Raw genomic sequence first — 27,579 nt, 5'->3', positions numbered from 1 at the left:
TTACAAAGATCACTAAAGTATTTATAAAAATTTGCATTTACTTTTACCTTAGGCGAAACCCTAGAATGATGGAAATATTTTACACCATTCTGGAACCTGCTAATATCAGGCTGTTTTTAAGTATATGGGTCTCACTTATGCCCCAGACTATAGTGCTATAGAGCTAAGGGGAGCAAAACTGCAACTCTTAGTGCTCATTTACTGAGTACTTGTGCCTGAAGCATAGCTGCCAATGTACCCATCCAGCTTCTGCTGATGAATAGTGTGCAAGGGCACAGACTGATGCTAGGGAAGCTTGTAATTACTACTAACTTGGACATGGCAGTAGTTCCAGGGTTCCACTAGTGACCACCAGTGCAACATTCACAGCCATGGGAAAAGTCCTTGTGCTCCATAACAGACAATATGGGGAGGACAATGGCTTTGCATTGTTTTTTTGTAAATTTTCCCCCTTTGTGAATAAGCTGAATCGTGTTTAATGAGAGTTTATGTAAACTGAGTATGTGCAGTACAGTCAGTACAGTCTATACAGACAATGCACGTTTCATTCTTAATCCCTCAGAAACACAGATGTTGGACTCAGCAAATGCTATACAGTATGAATTACCCAATAAATCACATAGCTAGATGGTTACACTGCAAGCTTTACTCCAATGCTATGCTGCGCTTTCACCAGGTTCAAGGCTTAAACTGCTCCAAAACGTTATCCTGAAACTAGTCTAGGGGGCCGATTCATTAAAACACGAGTTCGAATCCCGAATGGGAAATATTTGGATTGGATACGATAATTTCTGAAGACTGCAAATATCACGAATATGCTTACGAAAAAATCGTATAAGTCACGACAATATCGTATTGGCAATCCGAAAGTCACAAAATTTTCATACCGAATGATTGTAAACAGCGGTAGAACCTTTCCGAATTTTTCGCCAAAGCGTACAAAAAAGTTGCGCAAGCGTACAAAAAAGTTGTGCGGGCGAAAATACACTCGGAGCGTCCGAATGAGCGCTCCAAGCATTCGTGTCTTAATAAATCTCCCCCTAGATGTTTCAGACAGATGAATTCTTTATATACTGTTGTAATCCCACTTTAAAGCAAGTAAGTATATTTCACCAAAACCAAAGCAATATCTTGCAGCTTTCTGCGCATGTGGACTGGCATAAATATTATAGTGTTAAACAAGAATCATTCCAATGGCTGGTCTTGGTTCAGTGGGGGGGGCAACATTTTTTGTTAGTGTCAATGTTAAAGGCAGGGTCGGAATGGACATCGAGAAAAAACCTGGTGGGCCCTGTTTACCCAGATCCAAACTCAGCTGCCCTCCCCTGATCGCGCCTGCTTATGAGCGTTGAGGGGGATGGATGGGGGCCTCTGCATTGGGGGCCCCTACAGGGGGGGTGTAGGGCCCCTGGGGTGGCTTTGCTTTTCAGCAATTTAGCTTTTTGTCTAGCAGCTCCCCAGTTTGTAATTTCAGCAGCTATCTGGTTGCTGGCTATCTGGTTGGCCTTGTTTACCATAGCAACCAGGAAGTGGTTTGATTGAGATACTCGAACAGCATAGATACTGGCTGTCTGTCTGACAAAGGGGTTCACCCCGAAACATTACTGTGTTGCACTAAATAAACGCTGCTTATAACTGCATTGCTGTGCCAGTATCTTTGCTGTTCGTTATTGGGTTGGAGGGTGCCGTTCCCTCTTGATACTGTGCACCAGGCTAAAGCCAGGGTGCGCTGGTGAGTTTTTCTTTATCCACATTGATTGAGAGACTGTAATATGACTAAGCCTCAGTACAAAGATAAGCAATAAAAAGTAGCAATAAAAATAAAATTGTAAGCTTACAGAGCTTAGAGAGTTTTTAGGCTGCCAGTGTTAGTGGTCCCAATTTGAAAGCTGGAAGGATATAGAAGGAAAAAGGCAAATAATTGCAATGTTGCTAGGAATTGGACAAATACATGCAATGTTGTTAGGAACTGGACACTCTATAACATATTAAAAGGTAATTTAAAGGTAAACCGCCCCTTAACATAAAAATAAATCTTACCTAAATACACATTGCAAAAAAAATGTTTTCGTTTTTTTTAAGCTTTAAATTGTGACTCTAAAAAAGCACAGAGAATAAGTTACAAATGCCCCATAAGTGAGACCAGGATTTTCTAACATTTTTTTTTTTCATACAGCAGGAATGATCACTGCTCATTATAATCTGACCACATTCCGTCCCACTGGGCGCACTGGCAGCAAGCTGCTTTGATGTAGAGTAGGTTTTGCACACAGACTTACAATATCTATGCCAGAGGTTGGCAGCAATGATACGTGCAGATTTACATTGATTTTGGCTCTGGTCCAAGTATGGTTTCCTTTGAGCATCATTAGAAGGCAGTTAGTCTCAGCCTGCTACTGATTTATACCTCTGAGCTGTCTATTTTAGAGAGATATATGGTAAAGGCAGAGAAAGGGATGATAGAGAAAAAAGCCAATCACTAGCTGAAAAACAGAAAAATCCATTTTACATCTCATGTTGTATAAAATATTTTTGATTCCCAAATTCTAATTACAGGCAGCTAGTTTACAGTTTTATGTTTTTAGGTACAAGGCCTCTTTGGCATGTTATATATCGATCATATATAGATCAATCTTCAATCTGGTGCCTAGTGAGTTGAGTGCAGGTAGATGCCTGGTTTCCCTCTTGTCATTGCACTCCAGGTCAGCATAAAAAGCCGCAACAGGTGATATTAAAATCGACCAACCTTTATTTGCACATCTAAAGAACACAGCTTCCGGTCTTACGCGTTTCGTGTCAGTGCACTTCCTTAGAGACCAGAGGTCTCTACGGACTCAGGGCAGGAGCACCCGGGTCAACAGGACTGTTTGGTAAGCATAATGCTTTCTTGTTTGGAAGTGGGTTCTCCCTGGCCGTGAGTTTTTTCACCTGAGTGCAGGGTCTGGGGCATGTTGCACCTGGACCAGAGGATTTAAGCGGTGAGCAGTTTTTGTGTGGGGGAACCTGTATTGCTTTTTCCAGGCAGGCACCTGTATTTTTAAACTAATTTCCATGTTTAAACTAGCCCTTAAACTGTGTGCTGTGGATGTATAATTTTTTTGTGCTTTTCTTGACCTACCAATTGCATTATTTACTACTCAGGGCAAACCTCTACTCTTCCAGTTACAATTAATAAAGTCAATTAATGAAGCTTAAAAATTCTTTTGAATTTTATGCCATGGAATAGAATGGGAAAAGTTGAATTACACTGCAGCAAATGGGAAGGGGAAGTCATCATATGAAGTCTGTCCTACAAGGTATGAGATTTCTATCTACCTTCCCATACAGTTTTTTAGCCTTGTTAGGTCATCTTTATGCCAGTAATGCTGTTAGACTAAAATCACATTCAGCATCATTTTGATTTCATATATTACTGCAATCAAGAATGCAGGCTTACACAGGCAGAACTTACTTTGATAAAAAGTCCTGCTTGGATTGAGCTCTGGGGGGGGCAGGGTATTTTTGGTAACCTGAGTTGAGAAGAACTGTGCATGCTCAGTTAGCCAGCAGCCAAAGTTAGTTCCTAAGGGAGAGGGCAGCGTGGGCTAGAGGATTAAGGGATTACGTGATTAAGGGGATGGATGCTGCAGCATTACTATTAACCTTTGAAGAACCAGAGTGCTAGGTATTTAAAGAGGCAGTTTACTGATTAAATTTTAGTGTGCAGGGTTTACTGTTAAATTGAATCTGACAATATAAATTAGTATGCCCAATTCAAAAGTGCAATTTCCCCCTTTTCTTAGAAACAATTACCAGGGAAATGGTTAACAAAATATACAGTAGAGAGTGTTTTCGTGGCCTTTTATATTGTGTATTATCATGCATACTTATTTAAGGTGTCAGAGTTTTTAACTTTAACAAGACAGAAGTATCTAAGCACTAAATAGGGTAAAGGCCAGGATACCTGCAAGCCATATATCTTTGCAAATATTCAGATAATAAATATTTTTTTTAAATTAGGGATCTGATTAATCTAAGGATTTATGCAAAAAACAGTTGCAAAGTTTCTTTGTGATTTGTGCTGTTGGTTGTTTGTCCTTTATTCTGTGCATGGGTTATCTTGCTAGCAATTGTGCCTATCATAGAAAAGTAACTCCTTGTGCGTAAGTGCCCACAGATCAGAGAGGTTATCATTTGCCTAACATCACTTAACTCAAACTGCATTAAACCACCTCTTTTGGGGCAATTTTTCGTGGCATTTTGGTGTGAAAGAATAAAAATGTGAGATTCATTTTGTGTTTGTGTGAAAGCACCACTATTTTCAAAGACTGTCATCTGTGACAAAATTGCACCAAATATTTTACTCTATTGCCCCCAAACTTAAGGCATAAAACATGTAGGTAAGAGAATGTTTAGGCCTATTTAAGATTATTCTTATGTGCACACAGTGATGTAAAATAAAAGTTAACTAAAAATTAAGTGATGTTAATAAATGTTTAAATGATAAGTTTAAGTTAGTTAAATTAGTATAGGAGACATAGACATTGATCAAAGGAATGAGACCCTAAGACAACTGTTGCCATGCACTATATCATACAGAGACAAACAAATCCAGGTCAAATTTCTTCATCACTCTGATCTGACCCCTAAGGCTAATGCCAGACGTGGCGTTTTTACGTTGCGTATTTTCTCCACCTAAAAACGCCACACAACCCACACAGAACCTGACTATGGCATTTTTCAGCCTAGTACTGGTGACGTAGCAAATCCCATTTCCCATGGTGCTAAAAGTGAAAATAGTAAAAATGCTGTGTATTTCCGCAAGGTCTGGCAGCTGCCTTTGTGTACACGTAGGAATAGGTTGCTGTGCAAATAACGGCGTATTTCGGCAAATGCATGAAAAGTCCGTGGTAACGTGTTTTCTAGCATATTTACGCATAGTGTGTTTTCCATCGAGACTGTTTAAGTTATTTCTATGGATGATGATATTGTGCGTTTTTCAGCCGCCGAGAGAATTAGAAAATACACAGTGTAAAAACGCCACGTCTAGCATTAGCCTAAACGTCTCCACTGGATACATCCAACAAAAGACTTTAACTGCACCCGAGGCTGTGGGCACCCAGGCACATGGTTCCATATTGTCTGGACATGTCCTAAACGTAATTACTACCGGACACAAATATTTACATTTATTTCTAAAGTTATGGTGCTTACAATACAACCCGACCCAGTGGTGGCATTACTACCACTTACTAATGGTGTTGTGACCTCTGTGTAGGGTAGGGCTTTGCTTTAATTACTCATGTCTTATCCAAAAAAAAAAAAATCCTCAAATGGGACAGGACTACCATACCCACTATGGAAGAATGGAAGGAATTCATTAACAAGGTTCTGCCATATTATAAGGCCACTTACCTCTCCAGAGGATCTTTCTTCAATATGAAGCTTTTCTATTTAATTTCTTTATATTTTGTAAAGCAAAAAAACAATAAAAACATGTTTAACCTCAATTTATAGGGATACAACATAACTTTAGGCTCCAGTGTATCCAAAACACAATTTCCAAAGCACAATTTACACTGCTGCTTTCCCCTATTTTATTCATATGGCCCTTTTTGCTCTGCCAAATTGCAACTGAGTAAAGATGCCCCTACTTGTAAAACAGTTGCATATTTATCCATATGTGAATATGCCAGAAGAAGACAGCTGCGTTGATTGTAAAGTGTCGCTGATGGTTTCCTATTAAATGCCACACATGGTTCATTATGCTTAAAATAGGAGACAGTGTCAAAAAATCATTAGAGTATAGAAAAGCCTGATTTAATTATTTTTAAAAAATATGCAAGTGAGGGTGCAGGTGTGAGGAATTGATTAGTTCATTTGCATCAATGAGACTGCAGGTTCAACGTTCAAAACCAGCAGGGCAATACGAACTGCCAGTGTACGACAGGGTGAATGGGCATTTGTATTTCTCAAAAACAATTCAGCTTTCATCACCGTTAACGGAACCAAACCTTTGTGAGCTAATATGAATTGCAAGACTGATACCAAGGCATATTTAATTTGCTTAAAGAATAAATAGAAGTGGGCTGTCACATTTGAACAAGAGCCGTGGGACCAAGCCAAGATCAAGTCTGCAAGCCTTTAGAAAAGCTTTTAGACGACAACCAATTTTGATAAGCGGGGGGGGATTGGTGGTACATATATATATATATATATAGTATACAGGGAGGAGCACACCCTATACAAGTCCAAATGCCCTTGGTGCAGGTCAAAAACAAAAATATAATAGAAAGAGTGCCGCACACATATATATATGTAGCGTCACCTGTCTCACTTGACATTTTGTCATGGGAAAAAAATACACTTAAAACAAAAAAATATCCATTTATAGGCAAGCCAAAGCAGTTAACTGTAATTACTCACAGTTTCTGTGACTGATTGCCCTAACCCAGTTGAGCAAAGCTTGATAAATTTGTTTCTCCTTGAATAAGGTACTGCAACTTCTGCCAACAGTGCTACATAATAAATATCAGTGCTACATAAATCAAAGAGCATGTGTTCTAGTTGTCTGCTTAACAGCAAGTGAACAAATAGAATATGCTTTTTAACTAAATAGGTAAAGGGGAATTATAGGTTAGTAGTCAATTAATTCTCCATATAAAAATAAAGTAAAGCCTTGCACTCAAATACTTAACCCATATAACAACAACAAAAATGATCTTTTATGCTATATTTTTCATTAATGGAACTTTCAAAACAGATTAATGTACAATTGCAATTCTAAGCACTTTTCCAACTTACATATTTTTGTCTTGTAGTTTTTATTAGCAGTTCTACATCAATATAATGCATTTAACACAACAGCGCCACCTGCTGTTCATTAAGGAAAATCTGGTGGTGTTGCTCTTTTCAGAACTGACCAGAAAAACATCAGATGACTCTTCTCTGTTTGCTAACAATATCAATATTTTCAAATTCATTATTTTAACAATGTACAAGCTACAAAATCTTGAAAACTAGAAAGAAAATTTTGTCACGTTTATTGCAGAAGTGCTGAGAAGAGGGCTCTGAGCATTTTGACATTGTTTTGAGGGATTACATTTCCTTTAAACAGGACCCCACTGGATAAATAATGACAAATATGAAATAATCAGCAAATATTTCTTTATATTCAGGCTGTACAGTGAAAGAACGCCTATTATTCCATAAAAAACACAGTATTTAAATCCAAAAAATGTCACCAAGAAAGTTTCTAGAATAATCAAGAAATATCTGCATGCGTTGCATTGGTTTCTCCAGGCAGTGGGAAGCTATGATCACCTTAATCTCAATGTTTATCTTTCCAGCTGATCAACCTTCAGAGAAGCTGAAGGGGCTTGGAATGCATTTCAAATATTTATTAATATTGCTAGAAGACTAAACCATTGTTTACTCTGAGGAACCATGCCTCTCACTTTCCTAGTCAAATAAGGTGAATGCATGGATGATACATTATTTAGTGGAAATGACACCATCTGTTTATTCTAATGGAACCAGCTGTATGATAATGGCAGAGCTTACCTAACCTAAATAGAAATTATGATCAAATACTCATGTCTTCTGTACAGCGCCGGATTTGTAATCCGGGCGCCCCGAGGCCGCCCCCATAGGCCGCTCTGCCCCGCATTCGTGAAACCTCCCTCCACCCGCAGGGCGCATGCGCATCCACTTTTAATCACATATGGAGCAGTGCTCCGTATGGCAGCAAAATTTCAGAATTTCTGTGCGGCTGGGCGGCATGCCGCCCCTAAATTGTTGCCGTCCTAGGCCTGGGCCTTTGTGGCCTTGCCACAAATCCGGGCCTGCTTCTGTACTGAACGTTCATGCAGGCGGGGCCTTCAGCATATGTATGTATGTATAACTTTATTTATAAAGCGACACAAGGGTACGCAGTGCTGTACAATCTTACAAAATTCAAAATTACACACAGGGAGGACAAGTGTTATAATAAATACAATAAATAAATATAAATACACAGGGAATAAGTGCCATGTGGTATGAGACACAGTAGGAAGGAGGTCCCTGCCCGGTAGAGCTTACAGTCTAAGCATTTATTGAAACCTAGGATATGATGGCTAAGGTTGCACTTTACTTGGGCAGACACTGAAAAATATGCCTGATGATAGAAGGCCAATATTTGTTTTATTTCGCAAAGGGCAACTCTTATGATAGCTGGCAAAAATCTACTTGCTCTAAAAAAAATTTGAATTTGGTCTAGACCACTAAGCCTGATGAAAGGAAGGTGTAGACCCCCCAAAAATTGTTCTGTTCTACACTGAAAAACTGACTTGAATAAAGACAAGCACTGCAGCAACTGCAGTAAGCTCGGAGCTTCTCATGTATTGTTGTATTAGGTATCACATGGATATTGCTACATGTCCTAAAGTTGATCTATCCTATTGTGGGGTGATCTGTGATGTCTGTATCTTTAATAACCATATCGGTCCCAGCCATTTGTTGCCTTATTGTCCTAGTTCTCTTTTGCACACTGATTGCTCCTGACTGATACTGTGTTAAATTTGTTTGTGTATCCATGAGCTTTTATAAACACTCATAGTGCTTCACTCACCCTGACTATCACAGTCCACATTACGTATTGTGGATTAAATGTGAAGGGTCTATTTATTTATTCTATAAAGGACCAGTAATGTCATAAAGTGAAAAAAAAGGTTTGTTTTTTTTACACATTAAAATTTTGCACCTGTTCATACAGCACCAACAAATACCGTATTTTTCGCCACATAAGGCGCTCCGGAATATAAGACGCACCCAATTTTAAAGGAGGAAAATCTGGAAAAAAAAGATTCTGAACCAAATCAATTGAGTAACCTGAAGCTCTTGAATCACCATCTATATTTCCCCCAAAATAAATCAGTTCTAAATCACCAACAGCTTAAGATCGTACACTAAACTCCCCTCCCAATGCAGTCCCCATGCTCCTCACATACAATGCGTGTAAACTATATACTACTACTTTATACTCACATATAGGTGCCCCAACAAGTTCTCCGTGCTCCTTATTTTCCCCTAAACGTGAAGCCGTGCGCCTGTCCATCCAAGGGGGGTGTGTGTTCTTGGGTGCTGTAGTATATAGTTGCGAGCACCCCGGACTGACAGGCGCCTACAGTCCCAGGAGCGTGCTGCCGTATTGACTCACATATAGGTGCCCTGTTCCCCGTGCTCCTCATCTTCCCCAGAGCGAAGCTGTGCGCATGCGCGCCTGTGCACCCGCTGGTGGTAGCACGGGCGCGCGTGCGCACGGCTTCGCTCTGGGGAAGATGAGGAGCGCGGGGAACAGGGCACCTATATGTGAGTCAATATTTGTCGTATTTGCCGTATAAGACGCACCAACTTTTCCCCCCCAGTTTTGGGGAAGAAAAAGTGCGTCTTATACGGCGAAAAATACGGTAAATGTTTTGCCAACAACTTTTTTGGTACGAGAAAGATTTTCATTTTTAAACTGTGCCAATGACCTCTGTTATTTTCTTATTAAAGAACTAAAACCACTGTACTCTATATATCTTATTGTTATCTGCTGTGCAAACACAAAACTTTTTTTTCTTATTTAACTTTAATGGCTTCCCCATGCTACACAGCAGCTTATTTATTTACACTTATTTTTACTTGGGCTTTAAGTGCAGTTTGAAGTTCTAAAGGATTACCCATATGTGATACCAACACACAGACCTACCAGCTGCTATCACAGTCTCTACTGATAATTTTTTTTGAGAAGATATGGCCACCTAGAGAGTGCTACAAATACATATGGACCAGTGCCAGGACTAGGGGTAGGTTTAGGGCACAGCAATGAGGTGTGTCAGGCAGGTACCCCCCCCCCCTTGTTTCGACTCTTTTTCCCCTGCCGCCAGTTGTCATTGTGCGGCACCCCTCCACATCATCACTGCACACGCATGCACACGGAGGGAAAGGGTGGGGTGGTTGGCTGGTTTGGCTAGGATGCCTGGCCGGCTTGGCCCGCCTCTGGTATAGACAGACAAAACTGCCTCAAGAAATTTTCTAATTTATTCCCCTAGTGAGAGGCCTTTTCAGACACAATTAACACCCTCATTACCTGTTTTACCCTGACTGGTAGGGACTCTCAGCTCATCCTGCAAAGAGCAAAAGGACTTGTACTATAAACTAAAGCAAATGACTGAACAGGAAAGTACTTTAGTGTTAAGCCATGAATAATGAACATATGTGACCTAATCATTAAGTCCTGACTCTCATATGTAATGCAATAATGAAGGAGGAGTGTTCTTGTGCTACTATAACACCTACCACTGTTCTCACAGCATAAGCACAAATAAATACACAGGCACTGGCAAAATCCATACAGCATAATAATGTCTTTTGGGATACCTAATATTAAGGAATTTGCCTCAGGATGTATATGTGATGGATGAAGATGAAGTGAATAAAGAATTAATAATGTTGGATAGTTAATGAATCTTTAATACTGTTATTTCCTTTTTTTATTGTTTAACTAATGTCACGGTGGTGTGTTTTCTATGTCTAGGGTTATGGAAATAAGAATCTATCTATACAAATATCTATAAATATTAATGTAGGAATTGGCATGTAGCTTCCTCCAGGCTGGCGCTCCTTTGCATACAGATTTGCACAGCTGTAGGAATGATACCCGCCTCTTTATCTGCTGGAAGCTGGTTGAGTTTTCAGAATGATTTACTAAATAATTCAGTTGATATTAGCTGGTTCTGTGCTTGGATGCACCAATGCATTATGTACATAAGCCTCATATGCCTTACTTACCTGAACCCCTAAATCCCTTTTCATCATAGTGTTAAAGTAATGGGAATATTTTCAGCCTTTGTATTCTCATGTCCTAAAAAGGGACTATTTGGAACGATATTTTAACACTTTAATTTTATATTACAGATATGGGGCATTATCCAGACATGGGACATGGGGTTTTATGTAGAAATAGTCCCAATATAATTGTTTTCCCATCAGTATGGATTTATGCAGCTTAGTTCCAATTAGAAACAAGACACAAGCTTTGTGCTTTCTGATCCTTTGTGTTCTGTGAGCTACAAAATCGAGTTCCTGTATCAACACTACGTCATATTTACAATGCAAGTCCCCTTGGGTATGCAAATAAAATGGATTTTATTATGACCTAACAAAGCTATGATCTCCATGCAGGACTGTCAATGGGGGGGAGGGGGGGGCTACAGTTGTGCTGAGTCCTGTGAAATCTTCTTTTGTAAGGAAGACCCGCACGTGCCGCCAAAGTTACACAAATTGCATAAAGTTATTGGCATAAAGTTACACCAGAACTTATGCAATTTACATAACTTCTACAAAAACTGCTTAGAAAACGATGTAACTTGTCTAGAAACTTAAGTAACTTGTGTATCAAATAAAATACAATGCAGAGAAGTTTTGCAGGGACAAATTCCACCAATTTTTTTCCCACAGAAACTTTTTAGGGCCCCTACATTTGCTGCATGCTCCATCTAGTGCCAGAATGCGCAATCTACTCATAAAGCCACGCAATATTCTTCACTTTTTCATTCTTCATTAACATGTTTTTTTCATTTTGCTTTCACGGTATTAGCAGTTTAGCAGGTTGTTTTGGTGGGTATATGTCCTATTTATGTGAACACATATACATCCTAATAATGTAATATAATTATTTAATAACATTATATGCAGACTGTGCAGACACAAAAAAATAAAAGAGATTTACATGAACAGTAGACATCACCCAAACAGTTCACTGTGCTGCTAATAAATGATTTGTCTATCTCCAAAAAACATTGCTGTAATATAAAAAGGCACCCCCCAGTAAATTCTCTGAGCTTTGTACCCTGTAAGAAAGATTTCAGCACCAGAAGGTCACACATGAAAATTACATCTGCTGCCTGCTGAACAGAGCATATCAAGTATGTATGTATATTTTATATTTGCCCATGATATGCAGTGACCTTTCCTCTAACAGCGAGCAGATCTGTAGCTGAATTTTAAACTAATACCATGAAAGCTTCAAAAGTTTCCAAGGAAGAATTTTTTTTCTCTCCATATCTGCTTTTGATGAGCCCAATTCGTACCAAATTTTTTTTCTTACACCACACAGATTCTTGCCCCTTTAAAGAAAGACTAGATAATAATACATATAAGTGAGTATAGATATATCCCAGCATGTAGAACACAGACTACCGACGGGACTTAAATTATGTACAAAAATTTAATGGTGTAAGTCGATGTTTCAGAGGACCTTTATCAAGACATCAAGGTTGTGTAGGATAGAAACATCAACTTACACCATAACATTTTTGCGTATAGTTTAAGCCCCGTGAGTGCTCTGTGTTCTACATGCTGATAATATTTTTTGTGGCAGCACCTGGGCCTTTTTTTGGGTGAGTGCGCTGCATTTCAAACTTTCTCTCTCCGATCGCTCAGATATATTTTATATAGATAAGCTCCCAGTGGGGCAGCCATTCAAGTCAAAAGAGCGCAATAAGGAACACATTTGCAAAGCAAATAGAAGATAAGATCTGTAGAACTGAATGCTGAGCCAGGAAGGTAAACAGGGCTCAAATACCATTTCTTTTCTATTCTGTACAGACTTATAGAATTAAAACCTCTCTCATATAACATAAGACCAGGGGCACAATTACAGAGGAAGCAGGTCATGAAGTGGGGGGGGGGCAGGAGTATAGGACCTAATTAATGAGCAATTTCAATATATCTTAGTAGAATAGGTAAACTTACCAATATTTCTGGGCCCTAAATTGAATTTACTGTGGGGCCCAGTAACACCTAGTTAGGCCACTGAATAGGAAATTTGTTTCTAGCATAAGGTTCTGGCTCGACAGACATTAGACCTTGGAGTGTTATTGGTTCTTTCACCCAGCCATCTGAATCTGAAGCTAGAGATAGAATTTTGGAGCTTGTTGCCACATGCGCAGTTAAAGGTAATCCCGGAGCATCTTTAACTGTGTCGCTTTACTGATCCATAGAGAACACAAAGATTACGAAGATGGCACTTGCTAGCTCCACTGCACTGTTTTGCTTGTATTGGTCAGCTTTACTATCAGAGACACTGTTCCCTGAAATAGGCTTTGCGGGGAGGGAGCAGGGAGGGGGCTTATTAGATAGCAGTGGATGGGGCTTTTGTCTGGGGGGTAACAAAATAATACAGGTGTATTCTATTGCAGACAGTAAAGGTGCATAAAAGAAAATAAGTTGTATGATTTCCAACCAATTATTGTATATCTACCACCTTATATTTCATCCACCTACCTAGGGCTGAGCATGGGAGGAGCGCTGATACTCAGTGCAGGAAGCTGAAGCTTGCAAGGTCTGCTCCCATCTCCAGGTGAAAACTTTGATCTTTCACTTCCACCGAGCAGGTCTCCAAAGCTCTTATCTGCTCTCTTAGTGGGTGTTTTGAAGGCTCTTGGTGTAAGTGGAGAAAGCATTGGAGAACTAAAGGCCTTGGGCAACTTTAAGGAGGATTCAACAGGGCTAACTCCACGTGAGTTGACTGGCAAGGGGCTTCGTTCATCTTCTTCAAACTCATCATCTTCCAAAATAGACGGTAGCTTCTGGATCACTCCCCCATTACTCTCATGGTCAAGCTGACAAGACAGAAAGTGCAAAAAAGTAGCATGAAACACAGGTATTTTTAACAATATTTCTCTCTATAGAAATTGTTTTGATAAACGTTTTGTGACTGACATAAAGTCTGCTTTCATCTGACTAGTTGCAACTACCATAACCGGCTAGCTGTTTAGGTCGAGGTAGGAAACTGACAATTCTGAGTGACCTTTATAAATATGCTACATCAAATCAAAATAGCAACTATGAGATCATGATGTTGCTGAGCATTTTTGGCACTTAGCATTGACCTCCTAATACCTTAAACGCCTTTATTTTACTCCTTAAATACATTTATGCAATGTCTTTATTGTTGCCTCCCAAAGTATATCATCTGTGCCACAATATAGCTAGAAGTTCTTCTGCATTGTGTATATACTGTATAAATTTGTATATGAGATGGTATTATAACTGTGGGTTCACTGACCTGTACTTTTGAATTTTAATAAATACTTGAATAAAACACAATTAAACTGTGCCAGATAATGGGCCTGAATTCCAGCATCTTTGGAATGTAGCTAAAGAACATATTGTGCAACAAAACTCCCAAGTCTCTTGTTTCCTTCCAAATTCTCTTTACAAATAGACTGAGAGTTTGTCCGCAGGTGTTATGGATTTTCCAAATGTTCTGCTCTCCAGCAGTGTCTGAGAACAGAGACACTACATCATGCATTGCTGGATAATATAACATGCACTGAAACCAAGGATAACACTCAACACATTATTAGGCTTAAAGTCTTTAAATTAGAGAATGCCCCGTGCACATAAGTTATAGGAATTCAGTGTTATAATCTTTATATATATATCAGCTTATTTCAGAGATATCCAGAATGGCAAAAATAATTGAAAAATATCTATCTTGCACAGTCAGAAATATGAAGTCATTCATGTGATGAAGGAAAGTATAAAGCACCTTAAGGAATGGCACCCTAAGGGTAGTTCTGGGAAGTAAATCACTTTGGTGGAAATGGCCAAGTGTAATAGAAACTTACTGAATAAGACTTCAGGCTGCATGAACAGAAATAGAGATTTTTGCCCCCACAGCTAAAAGTTCTAACATCTTTAATGGCTAATGTGGGAATTATGAGAGCAGAAATGTTTGGGTAACAGAGGCAACTGTCAGGTTGAGCACAGCAGGACCCTAGAGAATATTTTTGGTTGTAAGCTTATTTGGTCATAATATTTACTAGCATTTAGGTATTTCGAACGTATAGTAAAGAGAAAATGCCCCAATATATATTCTATATTGCAAACACCATTATTGCACATTTACAAAATATTTGGAGTTCTCTTATCCTTTTTTAACAGGAAAATATGGCAACAATTACATTGTTTCCCAGCATGAAGTCTTTCAGTTTCTGTTGTGTTGAGGCCCAATGTCCAACATCCACCAACATTTGTACCAGAGATGCTGGGAATTGTTTTTCAGAAATAGCTTATGTGCCATAATTTGGACAAGTATTGTATTACCCCTGGTCCTGCCAGTACTAAGGTGTTCGAAGCCATAGCTATTAACTGGATCTGTATTTTTTTTGAGTTCGTGCATATCCCAGTAAATTACCCTATCATCCTATCAATCTTTAACACGTTATACATTGTCTATTATAAAGAGATTTACATTGCATATCGCATTGCACATATCATTCTTTCACATTCCACTGAAAAAACTATTTGAACAGTTAGCTCCTAACACAGACCCCCACTGTCTATGCCCAGACAATTCCCTGAACAGTGTAATTCCTTATCAGTCAATTGCATTCCCACCAGCCTTTTGTATTCCATTCAGGCAGTAGATGATTGTTAGGGAAAAGGACCAGTACGGTCTCATACACTGATTGTGCTTGTGCGCCCAGTAGGGAGGAGGGTGCTAGCAAAGTTAAATAAATGGCTGGATGATTGCTTCATTTCAGGTCAATACATGAAAAGCCTTAGTCTGCCACAAGGCAGTAAATCATCACTAAGGCAAATCTTTGTACTTTAACCTGTAACACATTAACCCCCATATTTAATAAAAGGTTTAGTTAGTTTAGTCTAGTTTGCCCTGGAACAGTAACCAGTAAATTGTACCTACTGATTGTTGCTATGGGTTACTGCTCCTGGGCAAATGTAATGCTTTTTATTACATAACCCCTTTAGTGCATAAAAGAACATTAACAACTTCTAAAATGTTAAAGGTACAAAAATAAATCAAGGCTATTGTTCCTAGATCTTCCATAAGGTTCAACTTAAATTCTACAGTACAGTCTCTGTTTCCTTGGTAAATGTAACAGCTTGATTGTGTTTGCACAGAATGTGGATCAATTTGATAACAGATCAGGCCAGAATGGGCTGAATATGATTTATCCAATATATTTATAAAGATATTTAGTTTACATTATAGAACCATAAAGTACATGTTGCAAATCTTAACCAAAACATCTCATAGTATATATCATGTATTTTACATACTTACACATTTATACTACTAAGGGGCTGCTTTATCCATAATAGATTTGGCATTTATTTCTCAGTTTAAGAATTATGTAGGATAAAACTTTCTGCAACCTTGAATAGCTGGGATTTATTAAGGGAAAAACTGCAAAAAGGTGGCAGAAAAAAACTTGGCAAGTAAAACCTGGCTAGAAGTTAGTCATGATAATGAATCAAACAATGTGGTTCTCACTTGGGTGCAACATTTTTTGACATAATTGTTTTCTTAATTAAGTTAGTGCTCAAGGGAAAAAAAGTGTTTTGTGGGCATTTTTTTCAGGATTGTTGATAAATCAGCCACTAAATGTGGTGCCAACTTCCTTTATAAGGGTTTTCATGTCTTCTTCATTTTCAGGCCAGTGTCACCAGCATATTGAAGGCTGTTCATGCTTCCTCCATTAATCTTGAAGCCTTGATAATCTCTTATTATTTGTTCCTTGTATAGATTGAATAATGCTTTATAAAGAAAGGACCTGTAGTTATGGTGGAGACGCCCCATAATAAAGAGGGGGTCCAGGTGCACATGCACCAGACCATCAGCGTAATGGAGGTCATGAAATAAAAGATTCAGTTCTAAAAGTAAGTTTTCTTCAAAGAAAAAAGCACGCCAATGCACAGTTTGATAAATAGGTACCTTAGTTATGTTTTTATTGTATGTATTTATTAACACTGGGGACAAACATCACCTGTGATGTTGCCCATAGCAACCAATCAGATCTTTGCTTTCATTTTCTAACTAGTAGATGACTAATTGCCTATTGGATGCTATGGGCAACATCACCAGTGATATCTTTAATAATAATAACCACACTAACCACTACTTTTTTGTTACTTTGGCAAGTGATTACCTAGGTTTTGTAACTTACCTCAGGAGCCTATCCCTGTCACCATTCTAAGATTTATCTTTCCCAACTACATTCCCAGTATGTAGCCTATTTCGATGAACCATTTATTTACAGATGTATAGAAATGTATAATAAGGATTTTCACATTCTGACAGTAGTGATTACATAATGATTACATATAACCTTCATTGGTCAGTGACCCCCCACCTACTTCATAGCACTGTGGCTAGAAATAAGCAGAATTACAAATGTACAAAATAAATAATAAGGGACAAGTGAAAAGTAGCTTGTACTATGTGCCATACAAAACAAACGTTAATATAAATGTGGATATCCCTTTTAATGATTATTTAGGTAAGTACTTTTGAACAATTTTGTATCATTAGTGTAGGATGTTACCACTAGTATTTACAATCATTTCTGTGACATGAGGAAATGTCCTTTTCCAGGGCTGTGAGCAGTGCATTTCAGTGTTTCAAATGGAGTCAGTAATTAGTCTGAAAGAATATCCAGCTCAGCAACTTTTATTTATAGCTTCCTCTCCCCTTGGGATCTCGCTCACAGCGGCTGCTTGTCAGTGTGGCTAAGTATAGACAGCACAGCTATTCTTAGCATCACTAAGCCAGTGGTTTTCCAGGCTGCTGGGAGCCCCAGTCACGCGTTTCATGGACTGTAATTTAGGTTAATATTTAATGTTTCCAAGCATAGAAAACATTATTCTAAATTTAGGGTAAACACTGTGATGCCCAGCTTTTTAACTTTCACTGTATGTATTCTTTTGAGGCAAATCAGGTAACTGATCAAAATAAACATTTATTAACCAATATCATCCAGGAATCATAAAAGCAGTAATATTTTTGAGTGCCTTTCTTTAAGTGCCTTTCCTGTCATGTATTGTAGATAAATATATGTTCACTGCTGGATACAAAATGAACAAGTTACTGGGGGTTGGAATAGATGGTGTGGTCAAAAGTACTATTTATTACTTGTTATTTAGTATTGGAGTTTTGTAACCGTGTGTCGGGCTCTATTATTAACAGAATCAATGTTCTTTTAAAATATAGGAATGAATCAATCAACACATCTCTCTGAATGCTAATTTTTTTTATTGCAACCCCCCCTCCCACGAGATGATTCCAGACTGGGGTTTTCCAATACACGGTTTTCTTTGCATCATAAATCAATAGTTAGACATTACAGCTTGTTAATTAAAAACAAATCTTTCTGAGAGCTGATGAAGTATTATATGAAGAAAATACCAAAGCTAAATGTAGATAGGCATACTAGTGGGTATAGAAATCAATTTGAAAGATTGTAAATGAAACAGAAATTAAAAAAAAGGAATAAATATGATTGATTAGGTGAAGAACAAAGTAAATGTTAATTGCCATTATTACTAATTGCTCAGCAATCATAGGACCAGACAATAGATAAAGGACAGTCAGTTGTTTCCTGTATAAAAGTAAAGCTACTTTACAGCTGTTTTGTGGGCAGTTGAGCCTTAAGGGCTCTGGCACACGGGGAGATTAGTCTAATCTCCGCGAAATGCCATCCCACCGGCGAAAATGCGCGATTTCCCTGAAATCGCGCCGCCGTGTTTGCCATCCCACCGGCGATTTACATTTTTGCCGGTGGGATGGCAATCTGGGGAGATTAGTAGCCCGCGAACAGGGAGTTTTGTCGCAGGCGACTAATCTCCCCATGTGCCAGAGCCCTTAGTTCTCCCAACCCCTATCTAAAATTAATCAGTACTCAAACCCTTGGGTGCCACCTATGAATTTTTAAGACAAAGCTAACAAAGGGGCCCTCAGAGCTCTGTTGGACTGCAGACAGTGATAGAGTCATACATTGTAGATTCCTGGAACAGGTTTTTTTGAAGCCATAACATGGTATATTTATCAGGCAAACAAACATAGAGGTCAAGGATAGGAGTTTCTAGTAATTATATTAAGTAATTAGCACAAGATATTGGTAACATTTTAAATGTAGGTTCATAACTGTTAGCAGCACCTACTGGCAAGATAAACCTAGAGCAGGGGTCCCTAAACTTTTTTCCCGTGAGCAACATTTAAATGTAAAAAATGTTGGGGAGCAACGCAAGCATGAAAACATTTCCTAGGGGATGACCAATGAGGGCTGTGATTGGTTATCTGATAGCCCAATGATGACTGGTAGACTACAGAAGGCTCTGCTTGACAGTACACATGGTCTTTATGCCTCCAAATCTTGTCTTCAAGTCAGAAATTCAAAAAATGAAAACCTGCTTTGAGGCCATTGGGAGCAACATGTTGCTCACGAGCCAGTGGTTGGGGATTACTGACCTAGAGTGTTACCACAGATACTACATGTGTAGCCAATCCACAAGCAGGCTAGTATACTGGTTCCCCAGGCTACAAAAATGAAGTAGGGTTGATGATTCTGTAAAAGAAGGGCCTTAGTAGGAGGGATGTTGGGCCTCTCTTCATTTGTGGAAGATAGTTTCTCTTTCCTTAGGCTTCACGACTCATTGTGCCAGTTGCTTCCTAGACCTCTGTCTCCCAAAACACACACGCCCCTCTTGGAACATCCTGTAATCCCTAACTTACCACCACGCTCTTTCCACACTCCTACCCTCAGAAAGAGGATGCTATTTTATCCCTTTATCTGATAACCTTTCTGGGCTGTAGGTGTGAAGAAGCAGGCAAGGTATGAGGAATTACTCACAGTAGGGGAGGAAGCGTATATATTGAAAGGTATTAGATTCAGCAGACAGTACCAGCACTTGAACCAGCACCTCTAAGGTTACTAACTAACTTACTAGTGGCTAATTTAACTTGGCCTCTGTTATAGTTTAGACAATCCAGTACAGGTACGGGACCTTTCCATAATTTGGATCTCCATAACTTAAGTCTGCTAAAAATCATTTAAATATTGAATAAACCCAATAGACTTGTTTTGCCTCCAATAAGGATTTATTATATCTTAGTTGTGATCAAGTACAAGGTACTGTTTTATTATTAGAGAATAAAAGGAAATCATTTTTAAAAATGAGAATTATTTGCTTATAATGGAGTCTATGGGAGATAACCTTTCCATAATTCGGAACTTTCTGGATAACAGGTTTCCCTTATAAGTGATTCCATACCTATACAGAATAAAATGATTGGTATACAACAATGCCTTCCATAGTTGTATCTTTCTGCACCAAAATGTGGTATTTATAATGGGGTATAGTCATGAATCATACTGTTAAGTTGTATTATAACCTGTTAATTAAACTAGGATAATTATTCTCATTTTGCACAGTTTGACTATAATTAATTGTTTCATATGTTGTTTCATATGTTGTGCAAAAAACTTTGTTAAGATACTATATCTATTTTACAGAAAGCTATTCATGTGGATATTGATAAAGGTCACCAACACTACTTATACATCAACCAATAAATCATTTAGACTTTTTATATAATTGGGGAAAACTTTGCATTTATTCTGACCTCTCTTTTTCTATAGGTATATGTCAGTGTCATACAAATACATCCTTTACAAAAGAGCCCTTAAATACTCCAACTACTCATATTTTACACACAGAGTAAAAGAAAAGATCTAAGAAAACCCTGTATCACAAGTTTTTGCACAGCCTGTAGGTCTGCTCCATCCAGGGGTAGACAGTTGCAGGTTAGACTGCTAGTTACAGTATATAGTGGATAGAACATTTTTATTGAAGAATATGAGGGGTTCAGTGGTATGGTTGCTGGTAGTCCAAGTGCATGATATGTCCAGTCCAAAATAAGACTTTTATTCAAATGGCATGGCAGTGGTGGTAAAGTATTGGTCCTTACAACATCTTTATGGTTAATTTAATTTTAAAAAAAAAACTGTTATCACATTCAATTCAGCGCTCATATATTTTAGGAATATAAAATGGCTTTAGCATGGGAATAAAAATTAGCAAAACCTACAATGCAGTCAGTAAATACACAAGTCTATGCCTGGTTGCAAGTTTGTAGATTTACTGTAGATCATTTTACTGCATGAGATACGTTTATGGAATGTTCTGAGATTTAAACCTTTAAACCTTTACTAAAACATGGAGTATTACTAACCCCTATAATAGTGTATTATTCCCCTTATCTAAAATCCAGTATTATATTATCTATATCTATATGTATAGCTTCAAACCTACTTGTATGAGATTTTGGAGCATGAAGGTCTGTGAATTTTTGACTACAGCACATTCCTAATATAAGCCTATCAACCCCGAGAGCACGACAGCCCTGCTAACTGCCTCCAAAACCATCACTATAGCAACACACACTGTACATTTGCAGCTAACTCATTGCTAAATGTTTCTTGGCATCATGGGGAACTTAATTTGTGCAGCCCTAATAACAACACTCGCTTCATGTGTTTCTGTTGCTGGCAATACAGACCAACACTGCAGCAAGCACTCGGGAGGAAATTCAAAAGAGACTTGAACATGTAAAGGTAAACAAAGGTCCAGGGCCGGATGGGATTCATCCCAGGGTATTAAATGAGCTGAGCGCTGTGATTGCCAAACCTCTTCACTTAATTTTTCAGGATTCATTGAGGTCTGGCATGGTGCCAAGAGACTGGCGGATTGCTAATGTGGTGCCGTTATTTAAAAAGGGATCCCGTTCTCAGCCTGAAAACTATAGGCCTGTTAGTCTGACATCAGTAGTAGGAAAACTTTTGGAAGGGGTAATAAGGGATAGGGTACTTGAATACATTGCAGTTCACAATACTATTAGTTTGTGCCAGCATGGTTTTATGCGTAACAGATCTTGCCAGACTAATTTAGTCGCCTTTTATGAGGAGGTGAGCAGGAACCTTGATGCTGGAATGGCAGTTGATGTCATCTACTTGGACTTTGCTAAAGCGTTTGATACAGTACCTCACAGAAGGTTAATGATCAAATTAAGGAATATTGGCCTAGAACATAATATTTGTAATTGGATAGAGAACTGGCTGAAGGATAGAGTACAAAGAGTGGTGGTAAATGGAACATTTTCTAATTGGACCAGTGTGGTTAGTGGAGTACCGCAGGGGTCAGTCCTTGGGCCTTTGCTGTTTAACTTGTTTATTAATGACCTGGAGGTGGGCATAGACAGTATTGTTTCTATTTTTGCTGATGACACTAAATTGTGCAAAACTATAAGTTCCATGCAGGATGCTGCCGCTTTGCAGAGCGATTTGACAAAATTAGATAACTGGGCAGCAAACTGGAAAATGAGGTTCAATGTTGATAAGTGCAAAGTTATGCACTTTGGTAGAAATAATATAAACGCAAACTATCTACTGAATGGCAGTGTGTTGGGGGTTTCCTTAATGGAGAAGGATCTAGGGGTTTTTGTTGATAACAAGTTGTCTAATTCCAGGCAGTGTCATTCTGTGGCTACTAAAGCAAATAAAGTGCTGTCTTGTATAAAAAAGGGCATTGACTCAAGGGATGAGAACATAATTTTGCCCCTTTATAGGTCCCTGGTAAGGCCTCACCTTGAGTATGCAGTGCAGTTTTGGGCTCCAGTCCTTAAGAAGGATATTAATGAGCTGGAGAGAGTGCAGAGACGTGCAACTAAACTGGTTAAGGGGATGGAAGATTTAAACTATGAGGTGAGACTGTCGAGGTTGGGGTTGTTTTCTCTGGAAAAGAGGCGCTTGCGAGGGGACATGATTACTCTGTACAAGTACATTAGAGGGGATTATAGGCAGTTGGGGGATGTTCTTTTTTCCCATAAAAACAATCAACGCACCAGAGGTCACCGCTTTAGATTAGAGGAAAGGAGTTTCCATTTGAAGCAGCGTAGGTGGTTTTTCACGGTGAGGGCAGTGAGGTTATGGAATGCCCTTCCTAGTGATGTGGTAATGGCAGATTCTGTTAATGCCTTTAAGAGGGGCCTGGATGAGTTCTTGATCAATCAGAATATCCAAGGCTATTGTGATACTAATATCTACAGTTAGTACTAGTGGTTGTATTTATAGTTTATGTATGTGAGTGTATAGATTGGTAGGTGTGGGTTAGGTGTGCTGGGTTTACTTGGATGGGTTGAACTTGATGGACACAGGTCTTTTTTCAACCCTATGTAACTATGTAACTATGTAACTATGTAAGCAAGGCCCTTGAGTATAAACACCATATTCTAGAACAGTTTTTCTCCTGACAACTACATTCTTTATGTAGCTCTCTGCCCTTCAGGTAGTGTCAGCACGAGCAGCACTAAACAGCATGTCTATTTCATGCTTCACATGGCTGAATAACTTAATTCCCCTTTGGTAGTATGAACCTTGCTTATTTTTGGTCAGTGTGCCTAATAATGTCTGTTAGACAGACCTCTACATAAGAGATTATTTTTTGAAGCAAAGCATGTGTGTTTGTATTGTACTGTCTATATTACATGAACATAAAGATAAGGCATCTTAAGGTGCACTTTATGAACATGTTGTGCATTCATCTGTATGTTCAATGTAGTGATGAGAGCCGACCATGGCACATCACTTGCGGGTTTGGGTTGACCTTCTACAGTAGCTTCTCCTAACACTGCTGGCCTGTGTCTTCTCTCTTCTAAATTTATAGGTGCGTGCCCGCCACACCCAGGCCCTTTTGTGATGCCGCTTTTGATCTGCGGATGTCGGTAAACCCATGGGTCCCATACATCGCTACTGTGCGTGCTTATCCTTCTCTCAATGTCTGCTGATGCTTACTCAAGCCACTCACAATGTAGCAGTTTTCCTAGAATTGCAGCATATTTGTGAATGGAAAGGGGGGTATTGGCTGATGTAGTTGCGTCCAGTATGTCTAAATGAATGTAGCTGCATGGGCATTTTGACGCATATCAAATACAATATCTTGTCTGGCATCATTTCTGGTGTTAAGTGTTAGACTGGGGAAGGTGGGCCCCCCTGGAAAACCCCACCATTCCAGCCTCACCCCACCACCCCCAGCTAAGGGCCCACCGCTCCAGCACATGCCAAATGCATTCCGGGCCCCTAAGCGCTACACTGAAATGATGTGGCATGATAAACAAAAAAATAAACTAAAGTTAGTAACTAAAATAAAATCAAACCATTGTTTATTTGCACCGTATGTGCAAATAGTCTTTAGGTTCACAAAGGAAGCACTGCTGCAGTTGCCACTGCAAAAATTTTCCGTAGAATATATATTTCTCAGAATAACTCAGTTTGAACAATCTTTTTTCCTTGCAGGATTGTAGTTTTTTTCTAGTTAGTCGATAATGATTTTTTTTTTTTGCCAGCTGGTTGACCAATATCCTGCTGATGATGTCAGCAATTTCCCTTTAATGAAGCCTCACAGCTGCAAAAGCTTGATAAAACCACACCAAAGGCACCAGATTTCTATTAGAGAAATATACAGCAATCAGAGCTGTTTTCATCTCTGTGACCTACATAGGAAAAGTCTTTTTAACTAGTTTTGCAGAAGGAAGACATTTTTCAGCCATTTCATAGCATGCATCTCCCTCATTAATGTATTACTTACGTCTGCTTCGCTGCCCTCTCGAAGATTATAGGTTAGATCATGCTGGATCTCAGAAATGAATTTCTGGGAATATTCTGGATATAGCTCTAGAACTTCCCGCAGGCCTTTCAAGCTGATGTACTGCAGATCACAGTAGGTTAAAGATTTCACATTGGCATTGGTTTTTATCACTTGATATTTATTTAGATTGTCTGAGCCAATCAGATCTCCCTTCCCTGGAAGCAGAAACCAAAAGTGTAATGAGCAATAATAACAAGTGAAGTGCAAATGTAGAAACCCACTGTGACCAATCAGATCCTTTTACATAGGCAACAAGAAAGTGCTATAAACTGACTGATTCATATGGGTTACTAGAGCTGGTGCAAACATTGTGGTTTTTATTATATTATCCCACAGCATGATATAAGTTCTATATAAAATGCCTATACAGGCATGGGGCCTGTTATCCAGAATGCTCGGGACACGGGGTATTCCAGATAAGGGATCTTTCTGTAATTTGGATCTCTAACTTAAGTCTGCTAAAAAATCAATAAAACATTAATTAAACCCAACAGGATTGTTTTGCATCCAGTGAGGATTAAATACATCTCAGTTGGGATCAGGTACAAGGTACTATTTTATTATTTTTTTTAGCAGTTTTAAAACTTAGAATTATTTGCTTATAATGGAGTCTATTGGAGATGGCCTTTCCATTATTTGGAGCTTTCTGTATAACAGGTTTTCAGATAATGGATCCCATACCTGTACTATTATTACTATTATTATTATTATTACTGTTAAAAGTCATGTTTAAAGAAAAAGAAAAGAAAAAAGAATTGCTGCCAATCCATATTCCCTGCTGTCAAATGAAAGCAGATTGGATAGAATAACCCATCAAGCCGATTTTCATTGTCTGACCGTTGCTTTCATCCTCACTGTGCCTATTAGTTTTACTGTTAAAAAATGCAGCAGTACCTTTCCTTGTTATTTTTCTGTAATAGTGACAGGGCCCAGCATTGTCCTGTTCATAAGCTCTTGCAATAAATTAACAGATACCATAAGTTTGTAGTTGATGAATGTTGTATTTTAGAAGGTCAGAACATATCATTCCAGAAACCATAGGAGCATTTATAAAATTTATTTTTTTCCAAAAATGTTACAAGGTAAATAAAGAAATATCTGCTACCTGAAACATGTTGTGTAATGTTTATTTAATGGAATAGACTGCAGTTTATTAAACACCTATATGATTTTAGGAGATTACTCCATTTTGATCAGTAGAATATAACTGCAAATGCAAGGTGTTCTTTTTTTTTATTTCAGTACCATTTAAATTTCTATACTTGTGGAATTCTTCTTCTCTTCTTTATGACCACAAAGGTTCTGTTAGTGTAGTCTATAAAGATTCTTTGGGATTTTACTGAGCAGAGGGAAATATAGCAGCTAGCATTTAGATGTAGAAATAGAAGTATACCCAGAAGGAATGTTCTGGGCAAACAAACTATGTCTTCATACCTTCCTGTAGATCTTTTAGATTTCTGTTGAATGAAAAATAATTAATTGTTCCCATAAGAGTTGTTTCTACTTACCAAGGATGGCCAGCACTGTGTTGTCTCTCAGTACCTCCATGGAACCTGAGCATACAAAATATATGGCTTGTAGGGCATCCCCCTGTCGGATTAAATACTCCCCGGGGGCACAAAAGGAGGTTTTTATGCTTAGAGATAGGGATCGCAAGCATCCACGACTGGCGGACTCAAAAATTGGCAGTTGTAAGATCTCCTTGTTCAGATGCATGGCAATATCAGCTCTCAACTCATCAGGAAAGTCCCTGAGAAGCTATAGGAAAGAAAAGAATCATAACAAAGCGAGCAGCACCTAGGCTCTTAGTTCTGTTTAATTGAATAGTACAGGGAGACCAGTGTTTAATCACTCTAAAATAAATATTTCTCAAGGGAACCCTATATTACTGAGTATTATAGCACAGAATAAATAAGATCAGTCTCTGACTAAAGAGATCCTAAGGTGTAAATAGCAATACCCTTTTATACATGTAAGTTATGGGGAAAAAGCTAAGCAAGTGTGAAATTCATTATTAATTCAGGAGATGTTGGCATGCACAGATTCATATATTAAAGGGGTGATTCACCTTTAAGTTAACTTTTAGTATGGTATAGAATGGCCAGTTTAAAGCTGTTTTTCAATTGGTTTTCATTTATAGTTTTTTAATTATTTCTATTCTTCTTCTGCCTTTTTCCAGCTTTCAAGGAAGGGGGGGGGGGGGGGGGTTACTTATCCCAGCAGGCAAAAACTATTGTTATGCTTACTTATTGTTATTTTTACTTTTTTATTGTTTTCTCTATTGAGGCCCTCTCCTTTTCATATATCAGTCTATCATTCAAACCACTACCTGGTTGCTACCTGGTTACTACCTGGTTGCTAGGGCAATTTAGACCCTAGCAACCAAACAGGTGCTGAAATTCAAAACTGGAGAATTGAACAAGAAGCTAAATAATTCTAAAACCACAAATGATAAAAAAAAGGCCAGCTGCAAATTGTCTCAGAATATCACTCTCTACATGACATTAGTGGGGCATTTATCAGCATTTGGATTTTTGAGGTTTTATAGTTATTTGAAACCATGACTGTCTAGTCATTTATTCAAAGATCCAAACTGAAGAAGCAAAAATGATGCAGAAGCTAAAACATTTTTGTATTGCTGTACAAAAAACCCTGAAAACCTCTAAAACCACAAAGCAAAGAAAAATCTTCCAGTTATAAAAAGGACACCTGCCATTGACTTCTATGTGATCTCGACAGCCATATTTTTTCTTTCAGATTTGTTGCATTATAAATAGAAAAAAACATTTTTCAGCAACAAAATTGTAATCAAAAAAATATGAATCGTGAAAAAAATGTACCATTAGTAAATGCCCCCTTTAAAGTTAGTTTTAAGGTGGACAACCCCATTTAAGAGATATAGAAAACTTTATAAAAGTTCTATGACTTCATGATGGAAAAAATATGATCCTTCGCTATTTTTGTATGGGATCATAGAGAGAAGTGAAAGCCACATAATGCCAGTGCAACAAGGTCTGCTTCCAGCAACACCAAGCTGTGAAAGAGAACTAAGAATATATGGCT

The 27,579-nt window shown here is 38.4% G+C and overlaps 1 protein-coding gene across 1 annotated transcript in view; it reads right to left on the bottom strand.

Annotated features, from left to right (window-relative positions):
* LOC100492237 (potassium voltage-gated channel subfamily H member 8) overlaps positions 1–27,579 on the bottom strand; it is a 220,637-nt gene that overhangs the window by 7,032 nt on the left and 186,026 nt on the right. The window contains exons 10-12 of the mRNA XM_018097592.2: positions 26,025–26,274; positions 24,457–24,671; positions 13,291–13,628 (exon numbers count right to left, since the gene is read on the bottom strand). Of these exons, the coding sequence (XP_017953081.2) occupies positions 13,291–13,628; positions 24,457–24,671; positions 26,025–26,274 (803 nt within the window). The remainder of the gene's footprint in view (positions 1–13,290; positions 13,629–24,456; positions 24,672–26,024; positions 26,275–27,579) is intronic.

Source organism: Xenopus tropicalis, chromosome 9 (assembly GCF_000004195.4).
Source record: "Xenopus tropicalis strain Nigerian chromosome 9, UCB_Xtro_10.0, whole genome shotgun sequence".
NCBI classification, from domain to species: domain Eukaryota; kingdom Metazoa; phylum Chordata; class Amphibia; order Anura; family Pipidae; genus Xenopus; species Xenopus tropicalis.
Note: the sequence above shows the minus strand (reverse complement) of the source record. Positions and strands in the feature narration are given on the sequence as shown.